The sequence below is a fragment of the Eschscholzia californica genome, unplaced genomic scaffold, assembly GCF_041429995.1.
Source record: "Eschscholzia californica isolate CP2 unplaced genomic scaffold, dmEscCali1.0.p SCAF_5, whole genome shotgun sequence".
NCBI classification, from domain to species: Eukaryota; Viridiplantae; Streptophyta; class Magnoliopsida; order Ranunculales; family Papaveraceae; genus Eschscholzia; species Eschscholzia californica.
In genome coordinates this window covers 53,841,382-53,862,000 of record NW_028238472.1, presented here as the reverse complement: position 1 = coordinate 53,862,000, position 20,619 = coordinate 53,841,382, and the positions used below count along the sequence as shown (strand labels likewise).

Sequence of the window (20,619 nt, the reverse complement as noted above, 5' to 3'; positions counted from 1 at the left end):
ATTGCATGTCAATGTCCTTCCTTTTGTGTCTGAGTTTCTTCTTGTACTCATTCCAGCTGGGTGGTAGCTTTTCGATAACTGCAGCAACCTGAAAAGCCTCATCTATAACCATTCCCTCAGTTTTGATTTCATTTAGAATGAGCCTTAGTTCCTGAAATTGGCTTACTACAGATTTTTCATCTTCCATTTTGTAATCCAGAAATCGCCTTACTACGAACTTCTTAATACCTGCATCTTCAGATATATATTTCTCTTGTAGAGAGTCCAATAATTCTTTGGCAGTCTTAATATGACAGTAAATATCATATAAGATGTTATCTAAGCAGTTCAGTGATGGGCCTAGAAAGGTTACCCTAAATAGGTCTACACCCGCAAGTGCACGGGCGTCAAGTAATAGTTCCGGTAAGACCGGTTCGTTCCTCAGAGACTAAGTGAAACCTATTCTAAAACTAGGAAGTAATAAGATTTTTCAATGATTTGGTTTTGGTTTTGAAATGAATAAAATATTAAATAAAATGACGGAAATAAAATACAAATGATACAAGGAACTCGAATGGGGGGAGGTGAAATGGGAGAGACTAAGGTTTCTGAATTCACCACATACAATCAGTTTAAGAACCAATAATTAGATAAATTAAATCTCTTTTTTATAACTCAGAATTTCGGATAATGAACTACCTAATTCCGGGAGATGTTTTCGTTTAAACTCTATTCATAAACTTGTAATTATTTTATTTTGAAAAACAAACTTCTAAACTATTATCTATCAATTGATAAGTATACACCATCAAAGGATTTAACCTAAGCATGATGTATCAAATCTAAAAGCATAGAAAATGAAAAGATAACCGATTTAACAAAATAACTTAAACATTGTAGCACAATCCGAGAATTAATCAATTCAAATATGTTTCTAAACAATCGAATATGGTTTCATCATCAACCCTAGATTAGAGATGCTTAGCTAATCATGATCAAAGATTGAAAATATATCAATCAACACCTCTCCAATTCCAGCCGAGAAGAATCAATGGTAATCTTTATTTCTCTTTTCTCCTTCATTCTTTCTGTTTCGGTAGAAAAATATTCTTTCTCTGATTTCGAAAATCTATCTCTATTTCTAAATCTCTCGTTCTTTCCATTTCTATAGAAGAAATCTCAACTTTCACTTTCTCTCTCTACTGTAACCGTGGGTAGAGATGAGAAAGAAATAAGGAGTGGGGTCTTCCCATGATTTTGGGAAATCACCCAATATCGATCCCCCATTTGGCTGAATCACCAGCAATGGCTGGCTAACGGCTGGCAATAAGGAGGAAGTTGATATGGTGTTTCGCGGGTAGTTGAGAAGAGTTGCAGCGCACATTCATGATTAAGCCACGTGAGCTTAAATCTTGTAGGCCGTTGATTTGTATACGCGACCGAGAAAAACCCAGAGTACACGCACTTGGCCCGAACGTATCCCGCGGTATATCGGCATCATCAGATCTGCTTCCCATCTGCACGCCACGTGTCTCCGGGGCTCTTTGGTTCACTTTAGTCAACTGATTTTGACCCCGACTTTGACTCGCTCTATTTTACTTTCCCGGACTCCGATTTCACTTCCGTTTTCGCCCATGAGTTCGTCTCGAACTCTAATTTCATCCGACTATCAACGTTGGCCAAATTTTCCAGAATCACAGATGACCAAAATGCCCCTCGTACGTCTTTTTCTCGATTTTATCTGTTTTTCGCATTGAACTCCGTAAAATACACCTGAGCAAGAGAAACACACAATTCATCAGAGTAACCGCTCGAACTGGACTAACTAACCCGAGTTAAGAGATTCAAATGAGACATTTTCATGGCTCATCATTCAGAATATAGTTTCTGCATAGATAGTCAGCCTTATTCCAGGCCTCTACTGCTCCAGATCTACCAGGTTCATTTTGCCCCACAACAGTGGCAGCTGGTTCGATTAAAACATAGTTTATATTCAAAGTGGTTAGAAAAAATAACATTTTTTGTTGCCATCTTTTGAAATTTTGACCATCGAATTTCTCTGATTTTTTCATTGCCCATCTTAAATTCTATTTTCAGTAAAACAGTAAGTTGTTTTGGTCGATTTTGAAAAGGGAATGTTTTAAAGTCTTCAGATTGTTATTAAAATAGTATTAAAAATCGAAAAGAGAATTTCAATGAGCAATAAACAGTAAATTAAATAAGTGACTTATCTTTTTGCAGTGCTGAAATCAAGTATTAATCGAACCAACCAGAAAGAATGAACCTGCAATAAACCGTAGTAAAATAAAGGTGGAACAGAGGCATAAGTTGGACTCGCTTTCCTGAAGACTTTAAACGCCCCTGCTACCGTAGAATTAGGTATTGCTTTGCAGTCTGTGAACGCAGGCCCCTAGGATTCAACTATTCCTTATCAAAATTGAAGAAGCAAACTTCAATTTTGATCTACTGATGTTGACATAATTCGAAACAGAGAGAAGTAAACAGATAACTGAGAGAGAGAGAAGACGAAATATTTTTTCTGTCTTTTCCTTCTGGGATTTTATCCCTATTTATAGAGTACGAAACCAGATCATGAGACTTGGGTAGTTTTGATCCAACGGTGGAGAAAAAGTAGCCAGTAGAGGAAGAATAGGTCTGAGAAGATTAAGGAGGTGGACTCTTTCCACTATCCAGTAGTGGAAGAAAAAGTCTGAGAACTAGCCAATAATGGACTCTTTCCATTGGCCAGTAGGGGAGAAAAAGGTCAGAGAAAAATTAGGCCATTTCTCTGGTAGACCAAGACCAAGACCGAGACCTAGACCGAGACCTAGACTGAGACCGAGTCCGGGTTCCGGGTTCCGGGTTGGATCGGGTCGGGTGGTGACCCGACCCGCGAGGGTGTGAAAGGTATAAATATAAGTGTGCCTAAGGTAAGGGTGCCTCTAAAAAGTGATGGGTCTCTCCTCCGGAGAGCACTATTGTAACCCCAAGGGCCACACCCCTTTACACCCAACTTTATCCTTATAAACACAAGCTTATTTTTCTCTTTGAGAGATGTGGGACTAAATTAATTTGTGTTGTGATAGTCTCTTTAGTACTTATTAGATTTTATTCAAAACCTATTACTAACAGAAAATAACATTTCTTACAGCTATTGGTGGATTAGCTTCAATGAGTGAATCTACTTGGGAAACAAAATTGAATGTTTATAGAAAATGGGGTTGTTCAGATTCTGAAATTCAAACAACATTCATGAAACAACCATGTTGTATGATTACATCTGAGAAGAAGATAACTATGATAATGGATATTCTTGTGAATCAAATGGGAATTGGCCCATCTTATGTAGCTAAAAACCCATGGATTATTCTAATTAGCTCAGAGAAAAGGATAATTCCTCGATGATTAGTTATTCGAACTCTTGAATCCAAGGGTCTGGTTGAGATCAAAGGGAGCATTTATCCTGTGTTAAGAATGAACTAGAAATCATTTTTAGAGAAGTATGTAATAAAGTATGAGAAAGAAGTTCCTGAACTGATGAAAGTTTATCAAGATCAGTTGGGTTTTCTAGATTTGCCTACTTATTCTAAATGATTGATGTGATGAAATTCTTAAAGACATCTGTCCATGGACAGACCAGACCTCCGGCGAAGGGAGACCTTCGCCGGAGTGTTAGAGAGAGAGAGAGGAAGAGAGAAATTTTTATTTTTTTATGTTTGAAGGTCGACGGCCGACGACCTTCGCCGGAGAAGATGATGAGGTGGCGAGAAGATGAAGTAGCAGAGAGAACAGATGAGATGGAAGAGAACTTTCAAAAAAATGTATTTTGTATTCCCCATAAAAATTTATTCCCCAGAGAATTTTCAAAAAAAATCTGGATTCCCTCGAGAATTTATTCTCCGGAGAATTTTCTTTATTCCACAAAACCGCGACCTTAAGAAACCATCTAGGTTTTAGATTATAGTATTTTATTTATTTAAAAGTTGTGATTAGATTTAATTAGGTTTAGGAAACTAGTATTTTATTGATTGAACTGAATGACTGAAACAACTCCTAGGTCCCCCTTAGGCTTAGGGTTTCTTTAATCTAATCAAACTCAAATACTAATAAATAAAATACTAGTTTCCTAAACCTAATTAAATTCTAATGAAAACTTCTAAATAAATAAAATACAAGAATCTAAAACCTAGAAGGTTTCTTAAAGATATAAAACTGTCAAATCTAATAATTCTCTACTAAAAAAAATTAGAAACTGCTACAATAACTTGATATGATGATATCTAAGATTTTCAGAAATCTGCATCAATTTTTTTTATTGAAGTAGAATATGGCAAGTTAAAAATGGATATAACATAGGGGGTTTTCACCGATTTTGTGGTTATGTAATCAACCAAATGCACTCATCCAAAACCTCACAACTGACCAGAACACATTTTCAAAGTGAGTGACCTGATCCCGAACAATGGAATTTACCTTCCTTCCTATTCATCAATACTTTTCCTCCTACTCAATCATCAGACCATTTCATATGGCGACCGTCTAATTCAAATAAGTTTCAAACCAAATCTTTTTACAAAGAATTGTTAAACCAGACCAGCACCCTTCTTAATACAATCTCCAAATTTGATTAGAAATGTGACGCCCCGTGTCCCAAAATAGACACGACCACGCCCCGGCAACTCACAGACGAGACGAAAATCCAGCAGAGTCTCCTCTGTAAATCGAACCGGTCGCACCTGTAAAACCTGTCATGCAAACCATACATTCGCATAAACAAGAATAAACTAAAGCGGAAGCTAAACAAACTCAACTCAGTTTCGGGTCGAAACCCGAACCACAAAAAATACAAACGCCTCATAAACATCGATACAATCTATAAACAACTCTAAGTGTTACGTATATACATATTAGAGTTTGGTTTCTGTAATAAATACATAACTTGAAAATAACGAAAAACCATATAAAACGACATAACTCCACTAGCCTCGTCAGACAAGATCACCGGCTGGAATACAACTCCGCCTCGAGGCTACGACAAAGCACCTGCACACTAACAACTGGTAGGGGGTCAGAATACTCACCGACACGAGTTATTCTGGTAGAAGACCAATCCAAAACCCATCACGTTTTCAAAAGTTCATTTAATAAGTTGTAAACATCATGACAAATCGAGTTATCAAACCAGTTACCATATATACTATATACAGTACCATTTTCCTTAATCTAGCAAGCAATAGCAGTGATTAGCTGCCCACCCATGGTGCGCTCCCAATAAGAGGAGAGTACCTCAGGAGAACCTAGAGTGCGTTAGATAGTACCAGCCCATTTATGGCACTAGCTAATGCACTACGTCTCCTCGAGAAAGAGACTTACCCCTAGCCGGTAAGTCCCTCTCCCACTAAGGGACTCCGCAATCATTGAAGAGTTTACCTCATGATACATATATACCTTAAGTGTCTAAATAAGTTTTTGATCACCGAGTTCGAATAAGAGAGCCGTCCCCCAATACCCATGGAAGGACCTGAACCTCATTCTCTTCGGTACCCTGTCATGCATCTAATGCAATCTTTCAAAATCAGTTTCATCCATTTACCAAAACCAATATTCATATTCAATTCATTATCTTATCAAACACGGAAGTGGAACAACCAAGAGTCATATCGCCACAAAGCAGAGAGATTCCCAATCAATGTCACCTCCCAGACGAGCGGTCAGGAGTACGTCCCTGAGCCTCGAACTGGAGGCACGAGCACCAATGGCCAGCAAGTGAAGCACTCTACTCCCACAGGTCTCATGACTAGTGTCGCCCACCTCACCGGTCTCACACGGGTCACAACCGTGTCCACATGTCATCCTACCCTCAATGGCTACATGCCCGTAGGTTGACATAATCCGCAGTCGGGTACATACAAGAAAATCCCAAGTAGTTCACAATTATCGTAAAATCAGTTCGAAAACATTTCTCATATCGCATCAAAACAGTTCAAGCATATTTCAATTCATCACATAAATCGAGTTTCATGCAACCTAAACTCTAGTTATAATGGCGCATATATAACTGTAGAACCTAGCGCATTTCATTATCTATAAAACCATGCTGGATAAAGAATTCAGAACCCCTACCTAGCGATTCAGGACTCCGTCCTCCTTCGCTGCAACCGTAGCCAAATCGTTCACGAAATGCTCCGACTCCCCCTCTACCAAACCATAAACGAAACAAATATACATTAGGTTCTTCGGTAAGAACCTTCATACGACAAAAACAATAAATAAAACAAAACAATGAAAACTCATAACATAAAAGCAAAACGCTAACTTTGGAAGACTTCGACTTAACCGAATTTCGATCGATCTTCTACCTTTCATACCATGCCCACTTAGGGTCCACCCATCAGTGTTTGAACTTACTTATGTCCCTAACATTTAGTTATTAAATGTATTCCTCAAAATCCAAGTGAGTCACCTTTGAAATTCATAAAATACGAACAACAACAAAGCAGAATTTTCCTAACTGCGCATTGTTCGTTAAAATAGCCATAACTCTCTCGTCCGAGATCGAAACGACTTGTACCATACCTTTCTGGAATCGTGACAAGACATACTACAATATTTATGAAGACTAAAATAGCATTCGATATCTTGATGACCAGCTAAAATAGTAAAACAGTAGGCAGTTTTCAGATTTGCTGAATAGCGCATTGTTTAGTAAAACAGTCGTAACTCTCTCGTCCGATATCGGAACGACTTATACCATACCATTCTGGAAAGCTAAGAACCTAAGCTACGACTTTTGTGTTTTATGAAAGTACGTACGAGCAACATATCAATCCCAGATTGGCTCGGACAGTAGGTTTAATTCAGTCCCTCGAGTTGTCGTTCGATCGATAACCTATATCACATAATCTCTCTAAAGTTTCTTTTATATCAAAATTGTCTAATTCTCAACTAGATAAACTCTAAAACAACATGAATCATCAAAATCCCTAAATTCCATAAACCCCAAACCCTAGAATTTAAGAATAAGCTAATCAAACATGAATACTACCTTGATTTAGATGGTGTTGGGTTGCTTTTCATAATTTCATCTATTCCACCCAATCTCTTACAAATCGAAGTAACAAGACTCCATTAAAAATCAAACAAAGCTAAAATTCTGTCTAGAGAGAGAAATAGGATTTTACTTACCAAAATTCCACAAACCCTAGCTTGGATCAACTCATTGAAGTTGAATTCAACAAAACATCAGATTTCCCCTTCGAATTGCACTTGGAATTATCCATTTGATCGATTTTTCTCTTTCTCCCAAAGCCAGCCCTAGAAGTGAAAACGAGTTGAATAGAGAAAGAGGTCGAGTCTGATTTCTTCCCTAAAATAGCCGAAATTTCACTCCAGTCCCTTGATTTGTCCAGATTGCAAAACACCCCCAAACTTCCATGTTTTGCAGATTTAGCCCTTAGTTTGACCCGACCCAATTATCAAATAGTCCTTCATCACACCTTATACATTATCTTATTTAAGCCGAAACTTGGGATGTTACAATCTTCCCCCCTTGAAAGAAATTTCGTCCTCGAAATTTGGATTAACTTGCACTTTCTCTCAATGCATCTCTCGAATCGACTTGTTTTCCTTTCATCGCTTTTTAACCAAATCATACTACAACTCGTCTTCATCGTTTCCCACTATAATGACGAACTTCTGACCCATAAATTGATTCTATAAGAATTCCTCTTGTTTTTGTTACTTATGACCTTACTCAGATAAAATCATATCGTTCACCACTCTTACATTCTTCATGCATCTGAATGTTCGGATCAATCTACAAACCCAATTTGTGGTCTTTGCTGAAGTCATGGTCATACCAATGTGGTCAACATACTTCTTAAATGGTTCAATATGTAGTTTCTTCATCACTTGATGGCATTTCCCATATTACCGGTTCACCTAGGTTAGCTACTCCTGGCAATGCCTTCATATGAGAATCACCTGATCGAGTGACTTAGGCTACAAAATTTTCACCACTAGTCCATCGATCTTGAAATAGTTGACCACATATATTAATCCTTACCCAAATAAACCAATATGTTGCAAAATTCTTTAACAGTTCGTTGTTGTCGATCGTTGTAAACTTGTGTACTGGCTAATACCAATCACACTTACCCTCCTCGTACACTCTTCGACACTTCAACATCTTCAATATGTCGACCTACCAAAAATTTATCATCAAAACCTCTTAACCCTTGGTTATCCTCATCTACCATCTTGTACAACAATGAAGGAAATATACCATCTAAGACCATCCTTCGAGTCTTCCTTTCGCGAGAAAAACAAATCAAAACAAAAATCACAAGAAAAACAAAACAAAACAAAACAAATCAAATACTATATAACATCTTTTACTCTTGGTCGCTTTTAATCTTGAAGCTTTTAAACACCTAATCTTGTCCAATTTTATCTTTCCCTAAACTCAAGAGCAGTCAATGCTCTACACTATACACGACTTATAGGTCACCAGAACTCATGCTCTGATACCAACTGTGACGCCCCGTGTCCCAAAATAGACACGACCACGCCCCGGCAACTCACAGACGAGACGAAAATCCAGCAGAGTCTCCTCTGTAAATCGAACCGGTCGCACCTGTAAAACCTGTCATGCAAACCATACATTCGCATAAACAAGAATAAACTAAAGCGGAAGCTAAACAAACTCAACTCAGTTTCGGGTCGAAACCCGAACCACAAAAAATACAAACGCCTCATAAACATTTTTTTTGAAAACTTAGAATGAATATATTATTGAAATAAAATAGCTATGTACATAGGGAGGGGAGGCTATAGATGATCTTTCACGACATCCAAGCCTCCCAATTAACTACTACATCCAAATAGGTAACATTCTTAAACTTATCAATTCTCCTAATCCAGGAATAGATAACACCCTTAACATCTTCAATGTCAACCAAAGAGTTCAGATTCTTTTCCTTAAAGACTTTACTATTCCTGTCATGCCAAATACTCCAAACAATAGCAGCTGGGATTAGCTGCCAAACCTCCTTTCTATTCTTCCTTTTAGCCAGACCATCCCACTGAGTTATCATAGAATGAATGGAGACCGGGTGACACCACTGGGTTTCCAGCACCCTAGCAAAATAGCTCCAGATACCAGCTGCCACCCTACAGTGGAGGAATAGATGATCAGCCGATTCCTCCTCTTCCTTACAGAGGATGCATCTGTTAGGAACTTGGAAGCCTCTTCTTTTCAGCGCCTCCACAGTGGGGACTTTCTGAACTAGAATGGCCCAAATGAAAAACCCCACTCTTGGTGGAATAGCCTTGATCCAAGCAGATTTGGAAACGCAAGGCTCTAGAATGGTACCATCTAAATCCAACCTTCTATAGCAGTTGGCAACTGTCAAAGGATCACTCTCCCCATTGCACCACACTCTAGAGTCCGGCTCATTTGAAAAGTTTGTTTCTTGAAGGATTTGCATCAGGTGGACATATTGCTGCAGCTCCCAATCATTAAGATTTCTCCTGAGTATAATATCCCAGGATTGGCTGTCTCTATTATACAACTCTGCCACAGAAGCCAAACGCCTCATAAACATCGATACAATCTATAAACAACTCTAAGTGTTACGTATATACATATTAGAGTTTGGTTTCTGTAATAAATACATAACTTGAAAATAACGAAAAACCATATAAAACGACATAACTCCACTAGCCTCGTCAGACAAGATCACCAGCTGGAATACAACTCCGCCTCGAGGCTACGACAAAGCACCTGCACACTAACAACTGGTAGGGGGTCAGAATACTCACCGACACGAGTTATTCTGGTAGAAGACCAATCCAAAACCCATCACGTTTTCAAAAGTTCATTTAATAAGTTGTAAACATCATGACAAATCGAGTTATCAAACCAGTTACATATATACTATATACAAAACCATTTTCCTTAATCTAGCAAGCAATAGCAGTGATTAGCTGCCCACCCATGGTGCGCTCCCAATAAGAGGAGAGTACCTCAGGAGAACCTAGAGTGCGTTAGATAGTACCAGCCCATTTATGGCACTAGCTAATGCACTACGTCTCCTCGAGAAAGAGACTTACCCCTAGCCGGTAAGTCCCTCTCCCACTAAGGGACTCCGCAATCATTGAAGAGTTTACCTCATGATACATATATACCTTAAGTATCTAAATAAGTTTTTGATCACCGAGTTCGAATAAGAGAGCCGTCCCCCAATACCCATGGAAGGACCTGAACCTCATTCTCTTCGGTACCCTGTCATGCATCTAATGCAATCTTTCAAAATCAGTTTCATCCATTTACCAAAACCAATATTCATATTCAATTTATTATCTTATCAAACACGGAAGTGGAACAACCAAGAGTCATATCGCCACAAAGCAGAGGGATTCCCAATCAATGTCACCTCCCAGACGAGCGGTCAGGAGTACGTCCCTGAGCCTCGAACTGGAGGCACGAGCACCAATGGCCAGCAAGTGAAGCACTCTACTCCCACAGGTCTCATGACTAGTGTCGCCCACCTCACCGGTCTCACACGGGTCACAACCGTGTCCACATGTCATCCTACCCTCAATGGCTACATGCCCCGTAGGTTGACATAATCCGCAGTCGGGTACATACAAGAAAATCCCAAGTAGCTCACAATTATCGTAAAATCAGTTCGAAAACATTTCTCATATCGCATCAAAACAGTTCAAGCATATTTCAATTCATCACATAAATCGAGTTTCATGCAACCTAAACTCTAGTTATAATGGCGCATATATAACTGTAGAACCTAGCGCATTTCATTATCTATAAAACCATGCTGGATAAAGGATTCAGAACCCCTACCTAGCGATTCAGGACTCCGTCCTCCTTCGCTGCAACCGTAGCCAAATCGTTCACGAAATGCTCCGGCTCCCCCTCTACCAAACCATAAACGAAACAAATATACATTAGGTTCTTCGGTAAGAACCTTCATACGACAAAAACAATAAATAAAACAAAACAATGAAAACTCATAACATAAAAGCAAAACGCTAACTTTGGAAGACTTCGACTTAACCGAATTTCGATCGATCTTCTACCTTTCATACCATGCCCACTTAGGGTCCACCCATCAGTGTTTGAACTTACTTATGTCCCTAACATTTAGTTATTAAATGTATTCCTCAAAATCCAAGTGAGTCACCTTTGAAATTCATAAAATACGAACAACAACAAAGCAGAATTTTCCTAACTGCGCATTGTTCGTTAAAATAGCCATAACTCTCTCGTCCGAGATCGAAACGACTTGTACCATACCTTTCTGGAATCGTGACAAGACATACTACAATATTTATGAAGACTAAAATAGCATTCGATATCTCGATGACCAGCTAAAATAGTAAAACAGTAGGCAGTTTTCAGATTTGCTGAATAGCGCATTGTTTAGTAAAACAGTCGTAACTCTCTCGTCCAATATCGGAACGACTTATACCATACCATTCTGGAAAGCTAAGAACCTAAGCTACGACTTTTGTGTTTTATGAAAGTACGTACGAGCAACATATCAATCCCAGATTGGCTCGGACAGTAGGTTTAATTCAGTCCCTCGAGTTGTCGTTCGATCGATAACCTATATCACATAATCTCTCTAAAGTTTCTTTTATATCAAAATTGTCTAATTCTCAACTAGATAAACCCTAAAACAACATGAATCATCAAAATCCCTAAATTCCATAAACCCCAAACTCTAGAATTTAAGAATAAGCTAATCAAACATGAATACTACCTTGATTTAGATGGTGTTGGGTTGCTTTTCATAATTTCATCTATTCCACCCAATCTCTTACAAATTCGAAGTAACAAGACTCCATTAAAATCAAACAAAGCTAAAATTCTGTCTAGAGAGAGAAATAGGATTTTACTTACCAAAATTCCACAAACCCTAGCTTGGATCAACTCATTGAAGTTGAATTCAACAAAACATCAGATTTCCCCTTCGAATTGCACTTGAAATTATCCATTTGATCGATTTTTCTCTTTCTCCCAAAGCCAACCCTAGAAGTGAAAACGAGTTGAATAGAGAAAGAGGTCGAGTCTGATTTCTTCCCTAAAATAGCCGAAATTTCACTCCAGTCCCTTGATTTGTCCAGATTGCAAAACACCCCCAAACTTCCACGTTTTGCAGATTTAGCCCTTAGTTTGACCCGACCCAATTATCAAATAGTCCTTCATCACACCTTATACATTATCTTATTTAAGCCGAAACTTGGGATGTTACAAGAAACAAATTTGATGGGAACTCTGGTTTAATTCAAACAGTTCGTTGATTTATTTGAAAAATAACACATAATAGATTACCGATTCGATCATGACCCAACCGATCTATACAAATACCATCTTCAACTTGTCCAGTTTGCAATCATAGTGAACAAACCATCAATCATCTTTTACTGGAATGTTCGTAAATAAAACAAATCTTCACTGACTTTGGAATTCAGATTCCTCCGACAAATTTACCACCAACAATTACAAGTTGTCTCTTGTTATGGGTCAAAACCCATGATAATTATAATTCTTTTAAGAGCTATTTTCTTTTTAACACTCTAATTTGTGACTAGCTTCTTGTTTAGCCCCTTATTTTTAATAACTTCAAAACTGACTCACTTTTTATAAAACCGTGACACTTTAACTTTGACACTTAATAATCCTTTCAACAAAAAAAAAACTTTAACACTTACTTATTTTGTTTCCTTTATCACCTTTTCTCTAAAATTAAGTTCAAATGAGATATTTTTTTCTACTTTTTTTCCTTTTTCTTTCTTTTTCTTCTTCTTTCTTAAAAAGATTCTTTCTTAAAAAGAAACCAACTCACCCTATTTGAAGACTTGAATCCATTACTAATATTCCCATTTTCATAATCTTCCCCTCTTTTTCTCATCCTAATTGGAGAGATCCCAAATTCTGTAACAACAATAAAACTTAGTGCAAACCGATTAAAGATGTCTCTTAATTGAAGCTGAATAAAATCTCTGGAGATTTTTTTTTATAGAAACTTCCAATACAAAATCACATTTTTCCAAAAGTTAAAATGAAAAAAGTGAAAATCAACATAAATAAAATCCTAACTTATTGATGAAACAAAACTAAACTACAAATATTAGTTCATTTAATCAAAGATGTATGTGTAGGAGCTTTATGTCGGAAACATACATGTAGCTTTCTTTATTGAGGGCCGAGAAATAGGAAGACAAAAGGGAACGACTGTAGTATAGGAATATCAAATATAAACTAAAAAAGTATCAAACGATATAATTCCACAATAGTATGAGTTGGTAAACAAAGTTTTGTTAGTATTTTTCAATACTAATGATTATGTGAACTTAACATGAGGTTCATAATATATAATATGTTGGCTATTTCGATTGAGGGTCCTTAGTGGTCTAATTGATTATTATGTGGACCTATTTAATATCAGTTATATTGTGTGGGGGCATATTATAGATATGCATTGTGTAGAGCCCTTGAGTATTATTACTAAAGAATGATGGGCTCTTTAGTAATAATTCGGGTAACTTCCAATAACTAATTGGGAGTTCCGATTCATAAATGGGCAAATCCCTGAACCAGAGAGACATCACTCTGATTTTGTTCTCTTCCCATTAAGACAAAATTACTACAAAGATCTCTCTAGGTTTAGAAGATTTTGCTTCATCATCATCATCATCATCATGGCTTCTAATGATTCGGGTAAGTAACTCATTTAAATTTCATCTCTTTATTCATCAAATATGACTCCTGAAATGGTTTTCATTGTTAAGAATTGATAACATGTTTGATTCTTGTATGAAAAATCCCAACAAGTGGTATCAGAGCCACTATTTGTATGAATTTTGAGATGATTTTATGTGTTCTTTTCACCATGTTTGTGATGTTTAAGATAATTCGTAAGAAAATGTTTTACCTTTAGATTATCCCTAAATCTGTTAGTTTCTGTGAATATTTGGGAGATCTAATATTTTATAGAACATCAGTAACTACCTTTATTTTAAATAATAAAGATCTTGAATGTTATGTTCTGTGATTCGGTTGATTTAGGGAGGAATAATAGAAATCGTAGTTATTTTTCCCCTATTCCTCTCCCCTAATCTCTCTGTTTGAATATTTGGGTAATTGAGAGATATTTGGGTAGATAATATTCTTATAAATTCTCTGATGATTATTACTTCTGTAGAGAAAATTAAGTATTAGATACTGTTAATTTGGTTTAATGATTGTGTTAAGTGATTTAGGGACACATAAATACTTGATTAATTATTTTTTGTCTCCCCTAATATAAAATTATATTATGTTAATAACTTTTAATAGAGATTCCGCTATATAGTATCCCTCCCTCATGGAATTATGAATCAAAATTATTTTGGGTACAGTAACATTTTTTAATACTTTTGGTTCCAAATATTTAGGTATATGTTTGGTTGATTATTATGGATGTTAACAAAATTTGGGTGGAATTTCAAAAATGTCTCTGTTTTATACATATATTTGAAATTCTTTATTTGATTATCATGAATTGACATTTGTTATACATGAAATATATTGATATATGTTGATACATATTGATAACCATTGTACATAAGGTTAGGCTATTAATTTAATCTTGTATCAAAATATTATTATTTTATTTTGACAAGAACTTAGATGGTTATTGCACTGATTATGACATTGAACTGACATGTCACCAAAGTGACCCCTGTTAGGTAAAATGTCATAGTTGATGCAGATAAACATGTCTTAGTCCATGTGAAGTGATCGGCCCAAAGGAAGGTCACTTTTACCGGTCTCCGGGAAGCCTTAAATTGCCTTATGACGAGGGTATGTGGTATACTTAGTTGTCATGCGAATATTATGTCGGTCGAAAGAAAGGCATAATATTTGGCAGATCTTGTACTAATATCCGAGAGTATCACTAGTATGTTACTATCTCTGTCCAAAGACTAGGTAGTAATGTTACACTTGATATCTTGAAATGGGCCCAATAATTGCAACTTTTGTTGTTTTCAATTGTTGTTAATTTTTGTCTGATGTAATTTGAACTCTAATTGAGCATATATGTATTTTGTTATTCTTTATTTTATAATATCTGCAGTATCTGCAAACAGGAACAACATTCCTGTGCTTAACGGCACAAATTTCAAGAAATGGAAAAAGCACGTGATGATTGTGCTTGATTGTATGGATCTAGATGTTGCTCTCAGGACTGACCGCCCAGCACCTCTGACAGACTTAAGTAACTCTGAACAGAGGGTCGCTTTTGAAAAATGGGAAAGGTCTGACCGTATGAGCTTAATGATCATGCAAAACTCAATTCCGGACTCAATAAGCAGTGGCTTGACTGAGACGAGTGCTAAGGAGTTCCTTAAGCAACTTTCTGATCGCTTCACAGCGAGTGAGAAGGTGGAGATAAACACTGCATTAACAAAGCTTGTCACCATGCGGTACAAAGGAAAGGGGAACATAAGAGAGTACATTATGGAGAAGTCTAATCTGGTTTCTAAACTCAGGGAACTCAGATTGGAACTATCAGATGACATCCTTGTTCATTTGATCCTCATTTCACTTCCTGCTCAATATAACACACTGAAGATCTCTTACAAGACGCAGAAGGATAAATGGAGGTTGAATGAGCTTATAGCACAGTGTGTTCAGGAAGAAGAGAGGATCAATTGGGAGATGTTTGAAAGTGCTCACTTAGCCTCGACCTCAGGAGTCAAGAAGTTTGCTAAGCGAAACAAAACTAAAGGTAAAGCAACTGCAGTGGGTGGAACATCACAGACTAAAGCAAAAGAAATACAGGTCTCAGGACCTTCCTGTTTCTTTTGTAAAAAGACTGGTCATGTGAAAAAGGATTGTTCAAAATTCGCCGCTTGGCGTGCTAAGAAGGGTATATTTCTGAACTTTGTTTGTTCTGAAGTTAATTTAGATATTGTACCAAGTGACACATGGTGGATAGATACAGGAGCTACTACTCATATTAGTGTCACTATGCAGGATTGTCTCCACTACCGAACGCCGTCTGATGGTGAAAGATACATCTTCGTGGGCGATGGAACTATGGTTAAAGTGGAAGCTATTGGTGTTTTTAGAATTCAATTATGTACAAGTTTTTATCTGTATTTAGAAAATACTTTTGTTGTACCGTCATTTAGACGGAACTTAATATCTGTTTCTTGTCTGGACAAATCTGGTTTTACTTGTTTATTTGGAAATGGATTATTTAGTATTTCTCTAAAGTCTGATATTGTTGGTACTGGTAATTTAATTGATAAATTGTATCTATTAAACACCATAAAGTCTAATTGTGATGAAAATTTACATATTAGCACTTTGGGTACAAAGCGGAGATTAGCTAATGAGAATTCCAGCATATTGTGGCACAAATGATTAGGTCACATCTCTCAGGAGAGAATCAAGAGACTTGTGTCTGAAGGAATTCTTGACTCCCTTAACGATTCTGAATATAAAATTTGCATAGAATGTGTTAAGGGCAAACAAACAAACAAACGAGGTAAAGGCGCATATAGAGCTACTCAACCGTTGGAACTAATACGTACAGATATATGTGGTCCATTTCCTAAGGCATCATCGAACGGACAACGTTATTTATTAGTTTCATCGATGATTACTCGCGCTATGGATACCTTTATCTTATCCAGGAGAAATCAGAATCACTGGACAAGTTTCAAATCTTTAAAGCTGAAGTTGAAAACCAACTCGGCAAGAAGATTAAAGCTGTCAAATCTGACCGTGGAGGTGAATACTGTAAGGTAATGTAAACCCTTAAACCCCTTGCTTATTTCATTGATCACAATGTGTATATATAGTTACAATGGAATGGGTTAAATACGGAAATAGCTAAATATACATCGAGATAATTACGGAAGGAAATATAGAGAATATACAATAATGGACCGATAATATTGTGGAATATAATTATCGGCTAACACGCCCCCGCAGTTTGAGCCGTAGAAGACCGAAGGCATAAACTGGATCGAAAACGGTGAAACAAATGCTTCGGCAGGCCTTTGGTGAAGATGTCTGCATATTGATAATCAGCAGGGACGTGGAGGACCTTGACGGATCCAAGACGGACCTTTTCTCGGACAAAATGGATATCCAATTCGATATGTTTTGTGCGCTGGTGTTGAACTGGATTGTCGGAGAGGTAAACAGCCGAGATGTTGTCACAGTAGATGATGGAGGCGTGGCGAACAGGGATATGTAATTCCAGTAGAAGATTACGAACCCAGCTAAGTTCTGCAACGGTGTTTGCCACGGCGCGATATTCGGCTTCGGCGCTGGATCTTGAAATAGTGGATTGTCGCTTAGAAGACCAGGAGATCAAGTTGGATCCAAGATAAACACAGTAACCGGAGGTGGAACGACGAGAGTCAGGGCACCCACCCCAGTCAGCATCAGAGAAGGCAGTCAATTCTGTCGAAGACGATGGGGAAAGTAGTAAACCTTGATCTAAGGTGCCTTTAATGTAGCGAAGGATCCGTTTCAGAAACTGAAAATGTGGTTCTCGAGGAGCGTGCATGAATAGACAAACCTGTTGCACGGCGTAGGCGATGTCGGGTCTGGTGATCGTGAGATACTGTAAAGCCCCGGCCAAACTCCTGTATAAAGAACCATCTGTAAAAGTGGGGCCGCTGTCGGCGCTAAGTTTAGATCCGACTTCGACAGGGGTGCTAGCGGGTTTGCAGTTAGACATGTTTGCTCAAGATAAAATATCAGCTGCATAAGTTGATTGAGATAGGAATAACCCGTTAGCTTGTTTGGTGACAGCAATACCCAAAAAATGATGTAGAGTCCCCAGATCAGTCATTTTGAATTCAGCAGTAAGTGACTTAATGATGTTCTGGAGCAGTTGATCGCTGGAGGCAGTCAAAATAATGTCGTCAACATACAGTAACAGATAAGCCATCTGGTCCCCATGGTGATAGATGAAAAGGGATGTGTCGCAGACACTGCTCCTGAAGCCACACTTAAGTAGAAAACCTGCAAAACGCTGATACCAAGCTCGTGGAGCTTGCTTTAGACCATATAAAGATTTCTTAAGTTTGCATACAAATTTGGGATTGGCTGTGGAGGTGAACCCAGGGGGTTGAAACATGTATACGGTTTCCTTCAGGTGCCCATGTAGGAACGCGTTTTTAACATCAAGTTGGTGAGTCGACCAACCACGCGAAATAGCAAGACTGAGCACCGTGCGAATGGTGGTGGGTTTGACAACCGGGCTGAATGTGTCATCACAGTCGACACCCACTGTTTGGCTTTTCCCATTTACTACCAAACGGGCCTTATGACGTTCTAGAGATCCATCCGCGTGAAACTTGTGTTTGAAAAGCCACATGCATCGTATAACCGGGACATCAGGTGGTCGAGGGACAAGTTCCCACGTATTGTTGGCCAAAAGAGCTTCATATTCGTCGGTCATGGCAAGTTTCCAGTTAGGATGGGATAGGGCGGTTAGATGGGATTTCGGTAGAGGTGACATGGTGGGTGAGGTACGGGTATGGAGGGAGTAGGGAAGTTTGGGTTTGAAGATGCCCGAGCGTGAGCGAGTTTGCATTTGGTGGGACGGTCCGGGTTGCGGTGGAGTTGCGGATGGGTTGGGGGAGGGGTCAGGTGGGACAGTGTGGTCGATGGGTGGGGTGGATGAGGAGGTTGAGGGAGTGGGTTGGGCTGGTTGTGGAGCGGAGTTGGGTGGGGTAGGGTTTCGGTCCGGGTTAGGTTGGTCGGATGAGGATCGGGCAGTGGGTTGGATAGAGGTAAAATATGTTGGGTCAAAGAGAAGGGGATTGGGGTCGAGAAAATCGTGGGAGGGTGGAGGTGTTTGAGGGTTGTTCATCGGGAAACTGGTCTCGTCGAAGGTGACATGACGAGAGAAGATGGTTTTGCCCGAGGAGAGTTCAAGACAACGATAACCGCGGAAGTTGGCCGGATAGCCGAGGAAGAGACACGGGGTGGCTCGGTGGTTGAGTTTATTGGGCCGAGTGGCCGAGGTGTTGGGGTAACATAAGCTTCCGAAGACGCGAAGGTGGTCGTAGGAAGGTTCCCGAAGGTACAAGAGGGACAAGGGAGTGCGGTTTTGGTGCAGTTTGGTGGGAAGAATGTTATGAAGGTAGCTGGCTGTATGGAGGGCCTCAACCCAAAAGTTGGAGGGAAGAGAGGCATGGGTGAGAAGGGTGAACATGATTTCGTTAAGACGACGAATCATGCGCTCCGCTTTGCCGTTTTGTTGAGATGTGTGCGGGCAAGAAAAGCGAAGCTGGATGCCATGTTGAGAAGAGAAGTTTTGAAGGTTGGTGTTGTCAAATTCTCCTCCCATGTCACACTGTATAGCTTGGATGGGTAGGCGAAATTGAGTGGTGACGAATTGGTGAAAGTGAGTGATTTTGGTGTATGTTTCCGACTTAAAACGGAGGGGATAAACCCATGTGTATTGAGTAAAGTCATCAATAATTACTAAATAATATTTATAGCCCGCATGACTTAACAAAGGTGAAGTCCATAAATCGCAATGTAATAACGAGAAAGGACATAAAGTATGAGTGCTCGAATCAGAAAAAGGTAGTCGTTTATGTTTCGACAACTGACAAGCCTGACAGAGAGATGAGCTCTTCTGTTTATTACAAGAAATATATTTATTCAAACGAAGAAAATCCATAACTGGTTGACCCGGGTGACCGAGTCGATTATGCCAGCAAGGAGGGTCTTGGGTAGAGGCAAAACAAGCAGTGGCGGAAGCATTTTGGGTGAGCGGGTACAGGTCACTCGTACTGTTGTGACGACTCAGGATCGTGCCATCCTTGAAATCTTTCACAGAAAAACCATAGGGGTCAAATTCAATAGAAGTGTAATTATCAATATTGAATTGACGAACAGAAATAAGATTTTTGACAATGTTGGGATTAAAAAGGATATTTTTAAGATAAAGGGGTTTAGAGGCAAAGTGAAGGGTGGATTGTCCCGAACCCATAACTGGAAGTTTATTGCCATCACCAACAATTATTGACGCTATTGGTGCAATCGTAGAAAAAGTGTCAATATTATTCTTATTGAAAGAGATATGAGAAGAAGCACCTGTATCAAAATTCCACGGGTCATTACTTTCATCTGAATCCACGGAGAGGGCATGAACAGCTTCAGCGAGTTGAGTTGGTTCAAGGGGATCTACTTCTGCCAGATTTGCTTGAGCTGACCGACGAATGCCACGGTTATTAGGGGACTGAGGGGGAGCCTGCGGGTGCCAAGGTTGAGACCAATTTTGGGTAGGGTAAGGACATGGGGGTGGAGTCCAGTATGGAGGAGCCCAATACGGTGGGTAATAGGGTTGTTGATGTTGGTGGTTTGGGTATGTAGGTTGATGGGTAACAGGCCGGTTGTAGGTGTGTTGGGGTGGGTTAGGTGGGTTGCGGGTATTGTGGTAGGAAGGGCTACGGTTGGTTTGGTTATTGGGTCGGTAGTTTGGACGGTTATTGGGTCTGTTGTTAGGGTTGCGGTTGTGGTTAGGGTTTGGTTGGAAGTTGGTATGGCAGCCGCAATGGCGGGGTTTTTGGTAACGGCATCCCGTGTTT

At 38.9% G+C, this 20,619-nt stretch overlaps 1 protein-coding gene and 1 long non-coding RNA gene across 2 annotated transcripts; one reads left to right on the top strand and one right to left on the bottom strand.

Moving 5' to 3' along the window:
- Positions 1 to 4,836: 4,836 nt before the first annotated feature.
- LOC147540705 (uncharacterized) lies at positions 4,837 to 12,059 on the bottom strand. The gene is made up of 7 exons (XR_015226071.1): positions 11,906 to 12,059; positions 11,766 to 11,821; positions 10,844 to 10,917; positions 9,574 to 9,777; positions 7,165 to 8,731; positions 6,103 to 6,176; positions 4,837 to 5,036 (listed from the first exon to the last, which is right to left on the bottom strand). It is a non-coding gene; the product is annotated as an uncharacterized LOC147540705 (long non-coding RNA).
- A 1,648-nt stretch (positions 12,060 to 13,707) lies between these two features.
- On the top strand, positions 13,708 to 15,878 carry LOC147540704 (uncharacterized). Its single transcript, XM_086643237.1, has 3 exons — positions 13,708 to 13,726; positions 15,126 to 15,711; positions 15,812 to 15,878. Exons 1-3 carry the CDS (start codon positions 13,708 to 13,710, stop codon positions 15,876 to 15,878), a joined length of 672 nt encoding a protein of 223 aa, XP_086499363.1.
- The last annotated feature ends 4,741 nt before the right edge of the window (positions 15,879 to 20,619 follow it).